The sequence below is a fragment of the Dermochelys coriacea genome, chromosome 5, assembly GCF_009764565.3.
Source record: "Dermochelys coriacea isolate rDerCor1 chromosome 5, rDerCor1.pri.v4, whole genome shotgun sequence".
In the NCBI taxonomy this organism is placed as follows: domain Eukaryota; kingdom Metazoa; phylum Chordata; order Testudines; family Dermochelyidae; genus Dermochelys; species Dermochelys coriacea.
Window position 1 is genome coordinate 129,796,123 of NC_050072.1, and position 12,609 is coordinate 129,808,731.

Consider the following 12,609-nt stretch of genomic DNA (forward strand, 5'->3'; position numbering starts at 1 on the left):
AAGTAATCTTTTTTACTGATGCTCAGAAGCCACAATAATTTACCGGAGTCCCACTGCGCTAAGGGTATAGAATAAGAGAAGAAGGATTTTAGAAATAAAAGCCTCGAAATGCAGATTATGTATCTAGCGCTTCTTATTGCCCGATGTTAGCTAAGAAAGTCTATCTTCTTCAAAGACTTGGTCTACACCTAAAAACTATGTGACCCTAGCTACAGTGCTCAGGGCTGTGAAAAAAAGTCTAGACACTGAGATATAGTTAGGTCAATCACTGGAAATGTGGCTAGGTCGATGGAAAATTTCTACCGCCTCAGATAGGTGGATTAACTACAGGGACAGAAAAATCCCTTCCAACGATATAGGAAGTATCTACACTACAGCCCTAGGTAAGCAAAGCTGCAGTTCTGGACCTATGCCAATGTAGCGTAGACATACCCTCAATCTTAGTGTTCCAGGAACCAAGGCACATAGGCTCTTTTCAATTAATAGCCCAGTCATTAAGAAAATACTAAATCTGCAGTGTTTTACCCAGAGGCATCTTATCTTATGCTTAAATAAATTTGTTACTCTCTAAGGTGCCACAAGTACTCCTTTTCTTTTTGCGAATTCCAGGGGCGGCATTCCGGCCACCCTTCTTTTTCCCCCAGTCTTGCTCAGTCAACCAATGAGCCCCTGCGAGGGGCGGGGCTGTGGGCTCAGCACACGGGTCACAAACGGCGAAGGAGCCAGAGCCGAGCGGAGCAGAGCCTGCGATCCCGGCATGACTGCCCACCTTCCCGCGGCTGACCTGCCCTCCAACCGCTCTGTCGGTTATTGTCCCCTCTGCGGGGGTGGGGAACGGGTCTGAGATCGGGCTGAGGGCCCACGGATGTGATGTACAGCCCTGAGCACCTCAGGAACACTGCTGTAGCATTACGCATTCTTTTCACATTATCCGTATCAGTGGCTTCTGATGAGCACAGTTTCTCAAAACTGAAATCACTAAAATACTTATTCGAGGTCCACCATGTCTCAAAATCGCTTGTCAGGACGTGCATTAATTTCAATTGCAAAAAATTTAGATTTCAATGAATTATTACCAAGTATAAAAACTAGAAAAATGTAGATCATATAAAGTTTCTGACCATTGGGTGCATAAAAATATTGTTACGCCCTCATTAGACAAGCTGTAATCTAAAATACTCCAGCCCCTCAGCAAAGACATCTCTCCAGCAATTATTTGTGGTGAAAAAAAGCTATTCCCTGCATTGTACTCCGAACATCAATGAACGTGGGGTATGGAGTCCTACAATTAAGGCCTTCCACTGGAATTTTACTGTTTCCAGGTTTTTAACGGGCACAAGCACGTCACACCTAAGTGTCCTCAGCTGATCTCTGTAATTGTGATATTGGCATGAGCGTCATCCTGCCACCTTCAGCAAGTAGCACTCAGAATGGCTGCATTCTTTGTGAGTTGCAAAAACAACGCTAGAGAGCCTAATACTGCAGGACTCAGGAATTTTTAGTGAAAGTTCCTTACCAAATGAGATTAAGATAGGCTCTCAAGAGGTTTGTGTTATTGCACCATCTAAAGGTTCTGATGAGGAAATGGAGATGCTGAGCCCGTGAAAGGGGGCAGCAAAAACACCCTCAGAGCTGGCAGAGGTTAGAGCCTGCCATGAACCTTTTTGTACAAAAATTGGGGATTTGTAGCTTCTCTTGGACAAAGGCCCATAGAATGACCTTAAAAAGTATCTCACTGTGGCATTAGCTGTATTGTCATCTTGCAATGCAACAGGTTTGCCTTCGCGGGGGGACAATCTTTTTAAAGTGTCAGTGTTAGAACCGGAGGGCTACAGTTCTCTGAACTAGTGGGGCATTCCACCTCGTGCACAAGTAAATCTCCAAAATAGCTCAAGCACATTCCAGCTGCATGCATGGCGAGGCTCAGGCACCTTTCTTATGGTATAAAGCCTGCTCTACACTACTGGACTAGTAGTGCCGCTAGACTGCTGTTGTAGAAGAAAAGCAGGACCCCTGATTCCGTAAGACACGAAGATAAACAAGCCTAGCCATACGCAGATTACACAGCTCTACACAGCCTTCCTCACAAACACCGCTACTTCTCAGTGCTTGGACACTACATGAAGATCAGCTGGATGAAACCAAAGCCGAGCAAGGAATAGGTGATGCTACTAGATAGAGGAAAGCAGTCTGAGATTCAGGAATGCCCCTGGAGTCTTCTGTCACTAAGCTCTCACACAAAAGCAATAATGACCCGTGCTAGATATTACCATCGCCAGTTGGCTAGTACATTCCATCCCATCCTGGTGGAAGATGATCTGGCCTCAGTGATTCACATCTTTGTCACCTCTCAGCTGGACTACAGCCTCATGATATACCTGAATATGACACCTTCATCACTTACGAAACTCTTACTAGTACAGAATACTGCAGAACATCCCAGCAACACTGTCTACCACAAGCACAACAGAGATGTCCGCTACACTGGCTTCTCACAGAATACCAAGTCAAGTTGACGGTCACAGTCCTTACTTTCAAGGTACACAGTGGGTTTGGCCTGGCATATATAAAAGATAATTCTGATCTTGAGGTGAGAAGGACTGTGTTTGAGAGCTCTGCTCATCAGAAACAATGGAACTCAACAATAAAAGGCAGAGAGTCCTTTATGGCGAGGAAGTTCTAAGGGCTTGTCCCACTCTGTTGAAAGGTTTCCTCCAGGACCATCACAAACGTCCCTTTCCACTCCCTGTCTATAGCACAGTTCTTCATCTTGCCTTGTCCAATGGAGAGGCATTTTAATAGAATCCCACAAACCAAAACACAATTCTGCTCTTCGGGAGCATGTAAAACATGCGCTTAGATGTCAGAGATGTTGGTCACATAATTTGATGGACGACTAACACATGCTCAGGTATGATGGTGATGACAACTAAAAAATAATTGCATGAGTACAGGAGGTTCCCAAACTGAAAACTACATATGTTTGAGAGTATTAACAAGGGCACACTGTACTACGTGTCCCACAGTATTTCAAGAGGGTAACAAAATTTGGCACCCATTTGTATGTCTAGCCACCATAAAGGAATTTGTCTACCTTCCCAAATGGATCACTGAAAGTTGACAGCATGGAGTGGGTGTCAACTTTTTCTTCCAAAAGCTTGTATCAAGATCTAAAGGTGCTTGTGATTTCCCCCGCTAAGCAGCAACAAATACACAATTGTGGTGGCCAGAAAATTGGGTCACAGCCCCCATGGAACATCTGCAAAGATGCTCATTTTGACTCGACCGAGTACTAATTGGGAATGGCTAGACCGTATTCGATAAATTAACTCTTTTGCTACAAACCACAAGCCCAGTGTACTGGACTGTTTGTGAATGTTTGAGAATGTAAGTTGCTTGTGGCCAGGACCAGATCTGCAAGTGCCTGAGCACAGCAAGAAATGCTGTTTATGGAGTCATTTCTGTCTCAGCCAGAAGCAGAACAGTCTGTTTCCCAGAAAGAGAGTTGGCCCAATTTGCCTCTCACTTTCAGTGACGAAATGCTGGAGTAGTTGGGATCTAATTTGCCAGGACATCTAGGCTCTTATCTGGTCAGAATTAAACCGCTATTTGTCTTTAATATAACTTATCTATAGCGTTAGTAGAGTGGCCAGTAAACATGGGGGGATCTTGTCAATAGCTTATGCGAAGCCTTTTATATTCAAGCTCAACAGATTCACTGACAGCTTTAACGTTCACTGAAATCTGTTTCTCTGAGATCGTCTACAAGCATAAGAATAATAAGATGTGCATCTCGTTCGCTAGGGATTAGACCTGAGCAGTGTATATTTAATTAGAATCTAAAGAGCTTATTTCAGTGTGAGAGAGGTCTACCAGAAAAAGTTAAATCAACATAGCCATTTGATGAAGATTAATATATCTTTACCATCTAGGAAAAAGTGAGAGTAGTCTTAAATATTCTAAAAGCATAACTTTGTTTGCCTGTTAGGTAAACGGGAAACATTTTCTAGCGGCTTTCGTAGGGTTCATTTAATCTGTTTGCTTAAGACCTGTCCTCCCACGGATTCACCTTCAACACTATTCTAATGACATTCATGCTTAAAAAGTATTGTCAACCCCTGACCACTCGAAGGGCAGTGTCGTAGAGCATTAGCTCTTCTTGTTTGGGAAGCACACCGGAAGGAGGAACACTTTTCATACAGATCGTATTTCTGGGATAACATATCCCAAGATCTGGGAATCTAAGAGTTTCACCATGAGTATGAAGGAAGATGATGTGGAGAAGTTTCTCGATGGTAACCCTGCTTTTGCCAAGCAATACTTCGATAAGAAACTGAGACCAGAGCCCCTGAGCAGCATTCAGACATCAGAGGAGAGCGAGATACTTTTTGAGTTGATCCAAGACATGCAGGAAAGCATTAACATGGAAAAGGTTGTTTTCAAGACTCTAAGAAGAATCAGCTCTCTTATCCATGCAGACCGCTGCAGCCTTTTTATGTACAGGCAAAGAAATGGCACACCAGAGCTGGCTACCAGGCTTTTCAATATTGAGAAAGACAGCATGCTGGAGGAATGCTTGGTGGCGCCAGATTGTGAAATAGTTTATCCTTTGGACATGGGCATCGTAGGGCATGTTGCTCAAACGAAGAGAACTATGAACATCAAGGATGTCAATGAGGTAGGTTTTTCATTGGTTTGCTTCTTTAATGAAAGATTCATAAGAACTAGACTTTCTACCAGGGTTTGTAGAGTTAAGGGAAATGATGAACAGGCATAACAGAAATCAATGCTATAGAAGTCTCATTTACTCTACCAACCATATGGCTGGAAATTGAAGACATGGTTGTTATGCTTACTTTTAAAAAACCCCACAACTTTCCAGTTTATTGTCTGAAATATTTCATGGATATGAATTAATAATTGAATTGTCAGACTGTGCGATCTGAGAACAATGCGTTGTGTCACGTTTTATACTGGCTCAAAATGGAAAATTCATCTAGTTTTAAAAAAAAGTCATTTTAGAAGCAGAGCATCAAACACTTACTACAGTCTAATCCTGCACTGACTACACCCTGAGGCACTGAACAAAAACTGCAAGCCCTTAGAGAGAGTCCAGAAATATTTTACCACAGGAAATTTCTACCATCCAGTGCAGGCCACTGCTTTTCAGAGACATTTTTGTGATCCAAGGATTAGAGCCATCTTTAGCACTGATAGGTGAATTCTTATCAGAATCAGTGAGCTATAAACTTTGCCTACACATCTCCCTATTCTTATTTTTATAGCCTTATATAAAGTGAGCATTATATACGCTAGTTGAGGCATCTGAATCTAAACTGAAACACGCTAATCTGAGTTATAATCTAAAATCCATGTGACCCAAATATGATAGCTAGGATTACTTCATATATAGTTCTCTCATAACTATTCAGCCATCTGTCTGTTCATTCAGCCAAAGCTCATCACCTTAGTATTCAAATGCCTTAGCAAACTTTCCCTGTTTTAGAGAGTAGCATGTTACATGCTGGCTTGGTTTGTAATCATTCATTGCGCTAAGAGCAAATCAGAGGAAAGTAATATTTTAACAGTTACATTTGCCATTACTCTTTATTCTGCATTTCAGAGCAGGGAGCCCTCTGCGAAAGTTCCATATCTTGTAAGTTTCACCTTAAATAATAAAAACAACGAGGAGTCTTTGTGGCAGCTTAGAAAGTAACAAATTTATTTGGGTATAAGCTTTCGTGGGCTAAAACCCATTTAATCAGATTTAAGTTTCTAATATGCCACAAGTACTCCTCGTTGTTTTTGCTTTTACAGACTAACATGGCTACCACTCTGAAACCTGTCACTATTGTCATTCCTTGTCATTACTTGTACCCAGTGTGTGCACTCATGGTAGGTCTATCTTATGGAGGGTAAATTGCATTTTCTGTGTAGATCACTGCTACTTACAATGCAAACTCCAGCATATTGAAACAATCTGGGCTTCAAGGCTCCTGCTTTGCAGATATGTGATATTCTATCAGGGTGGGAGAGAGCTACCCGGTCAGCCAAGGAAGTAGAAGCACAGGCATATATACCATAATCTACCTGGTAGCATAAGGAAGGCCGTGAGGACTCAAAAAGATTTTTTTAGATGAGTATTTCACAAGCTTTTGGATACCAGAGATCGGCTTGCTGCCCTCCTGAACTCAGATCAGGTAGCTCTCAGGGACTGGCGCTGCTCCACAGACGGGTCGTTGAGAAAACCTGCACTAGATGATAGGGGGACACAGCTTCAACCAAAGATACTAGCTCATTGGCTAGGTCTTCATAACTTTTTTCCATGTCTTCTCCCCCGCCCCCGCCCCCGCCCCCGCCCCCACCCCGCATCTCTTCTTGGCAGCATCTGTTCTTTGTCCAGAAGACAGTTTTATTTTAGATCAGTGATATCCAGACCTCAGGAGTCAAAATTAGTGATCAACATTACCGAAGAGAGCCATAATAGTGTGTCTTCATTGTTTTATTTATTACAGTACTTTGTAAAATACATTTTAGGCCAAACTTCCTTCAGCTTACTTCACGGAGGAGATTTCTCTGGCTAAAAGATTACTCACATTTTGGATTGTTCTTTGTTTTTTATTGTTCACTTTTAAACAGTGCACTCAGTTCAGCAGATTTGTTGATGAACTCACCGAATACACTACAAGGAACATCCTTGCAACTCCCATTACGAATGGCAAAGATCTAGTTGCTGTGATCATGGCCATTAATAAGATGCATGGCCCGTTCTTCACCAGCTCTGATGAAAGTGTAAGTGTCCAAAAGAGCCAGAGTAGGTCTATTTCTATCATATATAGACTCATCTAGAATAGGTTTGTTCGCAAGAGCTTAGCTACACTCCAATTCCCTTACCATAGACCAGTGCTTTTAAACATCTTTTCATGTTTATGTTTATGGGTCTGAGAAAGATGATTGAAAATAAAGTTTCTGATCCCAGAAAAGGCATTCTGTTTTTCTGATCAATCAAAAGCATGTGCATACTCCCATCTACAGGTCTAAACCTTTAAGTGTTATCATTACCTCAGAAGCCCGAGTTTAGAGCCGTTTCTCACACGCTGTTAAATGCTGTGCCAAACACGTGAAACATTTATAATTGAACTCTGTTCATCCACTTTTCCATCTAACAGAGAACATGAAACAATGAGTGTTACCATACACACTGTAACGAGTGATCAGTTAGGTGAGCTATTACCAGCAGGAGAGCTGGAGGGAATGTTTTGTAGTGATAATCAAAGTAAGATATTTCTAGCAGTTGACAACAATGTGTGAGGAACAGCGGGGGGGGGGGGGGGGAAGGGGGAGTAAACATGGGGAAATAGGTTTCATTTGCCGATGCATCCGATGAAGTGAGCTGTAGCTCATGTAAGCTTATGCTCAAATAAATTTGTTAGTCTCTAAGGTGCCACAAGTACTCCTTTTCTTTATGGGGAAATAGTTTTACTTTGTATAATGATACATCCACTCCCAGTCTTTATTCAAGCCTAAGTTAATTGTGTCCAGTTTGCAAATTAATTCCAATTCAGCAGTCTCTCTCTTGAGTCTGTTTTTGAAGTTTTTTTGTTGAAGAATTGCCATTTTTAGGTCTGTAATCGAGTGACCAAAGAGATTGAAGTCTTCTCCGACTAGTTTTTGAATGTTATAATTCTTGACGTCTCATTTGTGTCCATTTATTCTTTTACATAGAGACTGTCCAGTTTGACCAATGTACATGGCAGAGGGGCATTGCTGGCACATGATGACATATATCACATTGGTAGATGCGCAGGTGAACGAGCCTCTGATAGTGTGGCTGATGTGATTAGGCCCTATGATGGTGTCCCCTGAATAGATATGTGGACAGAGTTGGCAATGGGATTTGTTGCAAGTAAAACTATTTCCGTTTGTTTATTCCCCTCCTAGTTTTATTTTAATGTGCTGGAAATGGCCCAACTTGATTATCACTACAAAAGGTCCCCCCCTACCCCCCGCAGACAACCAGTTGAATGTGCAAAGGGATACACATCTATTCACAATTTGTTTGGAGTCTGCAAATGAAACAACTTTGACACTGCTGTAGCCCACAATGTCTGTGTTGTAAAATGGTCTTAAATTGGTGCAGCTTACCTCAATAAATTACCAGGACAAATCACACTCATAACAAGGCTCCACTTACATCAGCACAAAGCAAAGCATAGACATGGGTTGCTTGGTGTGTGTTTGATAGAGAGACTAACTTCGTTGTAGCAGTATTATGAAAGCCACCTCCAGGGCTACTGGTTAAACACAACAGTGACTGTTTTCCATTTCAGCTTTTCCTGAAGTATCTGAATTTTGCCTCCTTAAACCTGAAAATTTATCATTTGAGTTATCTTCACAATTGTGAGACTCGACGAGGCCAGGTAAGATAAAGAGGCCAATCCCAGTAACTGTTTCATTGTCTAGGTTCACAGATATTTCTCCTACACCATCAGCCAGCCTAACTAGCCTCTCAGATTCAGTAGGCTCCACATGGGTACTCGCATGGGTCCATGAATGCTCAGATGAGGGCAGGATTAGGGATTCGTTTTTCTGAGTGGTAGAACCGTTTGTCCATTCTATTAGTATTTCTTATTTATGACATTATTCAACATTTACATTACTTGCTCTTTAATTCAGCTAAACAAAAATGTTAATTACACATAATTACTAAGGATCTGTATAATTTTCCTGTTATCTAGTGTAAGGTTAACTAATATGTATTAATATTGGAGTTTTAGCTATAGCAGTAGAGGTTGATAGGAGCAGGGGATCAAGACTAGAGTGGGGAGAAGGGAATATATCCTGGTATAGTATCTTTCAAAACTGCAACTGAACCAAGGAATCATTAGTCTCTACTGTCAGCAAATAGCTGCGCTACTTTTGACAAAGTCATCACACCTCAGGAGTGGATGCGTCCTTCTCCTTCCCCTCCACCCTTTTTGCTGGTTAACAGAGGAAAGAAAGACAGGTTACTACTGCTACTAGTTATCCTAGGAAAGTCATAGAAGGCTTTGCTGTGACTTGAAAGGTGCAAACTCTGACCTAAGTTTGAGATCAGTATGGTTCCACGTGATGGGACTTGAGTTTTGGTTTTTGAGGACTATTCAATTTTGCATCACACAGCTCGAAAGTGGATTTTACAAAAATGCTGAATGTTGGTTGAACTCTGCTCCCAATGAGGTCAATAAAAAAGTCGCACTCTGCTAGCCGAGCTGCAAGACGTAGTTAGGAGACTTTAAAATACTGTATTGTTGCATTTCTAGAACTCTATAATTTCTAAGTATTAATGACTTATTGTTTCAAGTATAGTTAGCTTTCCAGGAGGAATGGTCTACAGAATTGATTTTATTCTTCAGGTGCTGTTGTGGTCAGCTAATAAGGTATTTGAGGAGCTGACGGATATCGAGAGGCAGTTCCACAAAGCTTTTTACACAGTGAGAGCATATTTGAACTGTGATAGATATTCAGTGGGCCTTCTGGATAGGACCAAACAGAAGGTGAGGATTCATGTGAATGGCAAGATAACACAGCAAGGGTCTTTAGGTTTCTCCTAACGGTGAATTGGGCAAGTTCTGGCATTAATTTTTGGCTTCGCAGTGTATGAAATTTCAGAGTGCATTCCAGACCATTGGGGGCAGTATCACCCTGACCTGCAACCTTGGGCGCCTCACAATGATTTACTGTTGTAGCTTCCAACTTAGGTTGCTCACAAATAACCTCTCAGCATGATGGTCATACCCTGAGTGTGTGTAGCCAGAGCCTTGGTCCTGAAGCTCTGACCCAAGGAGCCTTTCAGCACACATCAACCAGCTCTGGCTTCCACCAGCCTTGGTTCTCACTTGCAGGGTGACCCAACACACTCCCAGTCCTGGATTTTCCCCAAAAACCTGTCTTTAGCACTGTCCAGCTATAGGTCCTGTCTGCAGATCTGTTTCCTTGACAAAGAATGGCCACTTTATAGGTGATGGCCCATTAGAGGTGATGAGAGCTAGAGGCATCAACTCGTCAATTGTTTAAGATCTGTTAGACTAGTTCTGCCTAATTGGCGCTACATGGGTTTGAACATACATCACCAATGTAATTTGGATGAAAATTCATAACTTTACATATAATGTTGTTACATATATTTTACCATGTTAGTATTGACCCGCACATTATTAATTTTCAAATGATACCTTACGAGGCATATTTTTGAAAAACATTATTATGAGTGGGTGGGGTGTGAATACAGGGGTGCATTTGGTCACACAGTGAAAATACAAATCAGTTCTGGATAATGATTATCTAAATGGAAAGTATAATGCAAAAAATGCCTCTCTAGTGTCCTAAGAACCTAATACTGGAGGGGGCAGAAACTGACTGGGAGTTTGGAAAGGGACTACAACTTAGGTCTTAGAGACTGGGACAAGGAGACATGACAAAGATATTGAAAGGCATGTGGCAGAAGGTTTCAACCGCTAGACAATACTCGCTCCAGAGCCTGGGATGGAACTTACGATACCAGAATCTCACCATTCCTGCTGTCAGCAAATATCTCTTGATTGGGCAACATTAATGTTTTTAATATAAGTTTTGGTTTAATTTAGAGAGCATCATAGAGGCAAATTATAATAGCAGTAGTAGATCCCCATCTGTTTCTATATCCTACCGCAGATGCACTTATTTATACGTATTAAAAGTAAAAGTTTTGGGGTGTTTTTAAAAACAGGATTTTTTCGACCTGTGGCCAGTTCTAATGGGTGAAGTTCCACCTTATTCCGGACCTCGGACTCCAGATGGCAGAGTAAGTGAATGACCTACTATCTCATTCCCCTAACAGTTTACTCTCACCATGAGCTTGAACCAGCATTTTTTCTTTGTAGGAAATAGTCTTTTACAAAGTCGTTGATTATATCCTACATGGAAAGGAAGATATTAAAGTTATCCCGTGAGTAAGCAACTCTTTAGTACCTTGTCTAGAGCTATTTCCGTTGCCTATCGGTATCATAGCCTGATAAGATCTGAACAGTATAGGGTGACAGCTGAAGTAACAAGGGAACATGTAATTGTAGGGTTAAACACGTATCAGTATTTGTTGGTTGCTTCTATTTATCAGAAATTCAGAATAGAATTTAACAAGCAGGCCCTTTTATCACTCTTAAGGCACCCACTCAAAAGAAAAGTCACCACTTCTGTAGATACACAAGTCCACCTTTCCATTCCTATCCACTTCTATCCTACATCACCATTTTTCCCATCCTCCCATTCAAAAGTCCCCTTTCCTAACCCTTTCAATTACTGCTAGGTCCTCTGTCCCCATCGCATAGGCTCTGCCTCAAAGCCCATTCTTCCTTCCATGCCCTACGTCCACGCTCAGTAATTCTTGTTGGTTTGACAGGTCTAGAAACCATCCTTTATTCTTGCCATGAGATCTTTAATGTCGGCCTTTGCTGTCTCTTGATTTGATGCCTGTAACAGCCTTCTGCTTTAGCTTGCCCCGTATGAAATTTCCTCACCCTCGAAATGATTGCTGCCGAGAAATGGCACTCCTAGTTTGAACCTGGTCAGTCCCTTCCCTGAACCTACTACTAGCATCCGCTAACCACCCACTTCAATCAGTATTTGTTTCCCCCTCATAATTTCCCTTATGAGGCACCTTTTGAGATGCCTGTCCATGTACCGTGCTACCTCCTTTATCAGCCCTTGGTTGCCTCCTTCCACTTTGGTCTCGCCCTCCTCCATGCAGTCTCCTAGACATGGCATATGCACGCACTCTCAGTTCTTCAAGATAGTTGTCTCTCCTTGTGAAAATCCCACCTTAATCAGAGCACAAGAATGCTAGTGGCACTAGTGTGGAACAGGGATTATGTCACCTAGCCTATTTTTAAAAACATCTAGGGCTATAAGTCCTGACTACCTCTTGGTCATCTATTGTTTTGTATCTGTTTAATTTTGATGGTGCCCTCCTCCACAAGGTCTGCAAGACTAGGCTTGTTACATTTCCCTTTTCTTTCTTTCTTTCTTTCTTTCTTTCTTTCTTTCTTTCTTTCTTTCTTTCTTTCTTTCTTTCTTTCTTGTTCCATATTGAAGTTTTAAACCACTAAATACACAACCAGTCCCACTTCATTATCTAGTTACACTTTAGTACAGTCAAGATGAAAAACTGGGAAATGACTGGAATACCCCATGCAATATTGAACCCTTTGAATCCTCAAACTCATCACTTGCCTCATCTGTTGATAAGAGTCTGAGCCTATGAATTTTAACTCATACAAGTAGATCCTTTGAAATCAACAGGACTACCTGGCTGACTAAGGATTAGATGTGTAAGTGCATGTTGCACGATTAACCAGATATGTTTCAGCTCCACAAAAATCTCCATGAAATATATATAGTCTCCATTTTTTTTATTATATACACATTTTTGTTTTATTCAGAAATCCAACAGCAGATCACTGGGCACTTGCTACTGGACTCCCAACATATGTAGCTGAAAGTGGCTTTGTAAGTATTTGTAAGTATTTTACTCCTTCATTGAGGAGTTCAGAAAGTGAAATTAATTTTTACTTCCAGCAATGGAAGGTCGATCAA

General features: G+C 41.5%; 2 protein-coding genes across 2 annotated transcripts in view; one reads left to right on the forward strand and one right to left on the reverse strand.

Moving 5' to 3' along the window:
* The window catches only part of LOC119855591 (purpurin), a 47,096-nt gene that overhangs the window by 23,821 nt on the left and 10,666 nt on the right, over positions 1-12,609 (reverse strand). The gene's annotated exons all lie outside the window — the stretch shown is intronic.
* PDE6B (phosphodiesterase 6B) overlaps positions 3,982-12,609 on the forward strand; it is a 29,695-nt gene continuing 21,067 nt past the window's right edge. Inside the window, exons 1-7 of the mRNA XM_038401902.2 lie at positions 3,982-4,678; positions 6,640-6,792; positions 8,331-8,420; positions 9,396-9,536; positions 10,748-10,822; positions 10,902-10,966; positions 12,456-12,522. Of these exons, the coding sequence (XP_038257830.1) occupies positions 4,256-4,678; positions 6,640-6,792; positions 8,331-8,420; positions 9,396-9,536; positions 10,748-10,822; positions 10,902-10,966; positions 12,456-12,522 (1,014 nt within the window). The 5' untranslated portion in view covers positions 3,982-4,255. The remainder of the gene's footprint in view (positions 4,679-6,639; positions 6,793-8,330; positions 8,421-9,395; positions 9,537-10,747; positions 10,823-10,901; positions 10,967-12,455; positions 12,523-12,609) is intronic.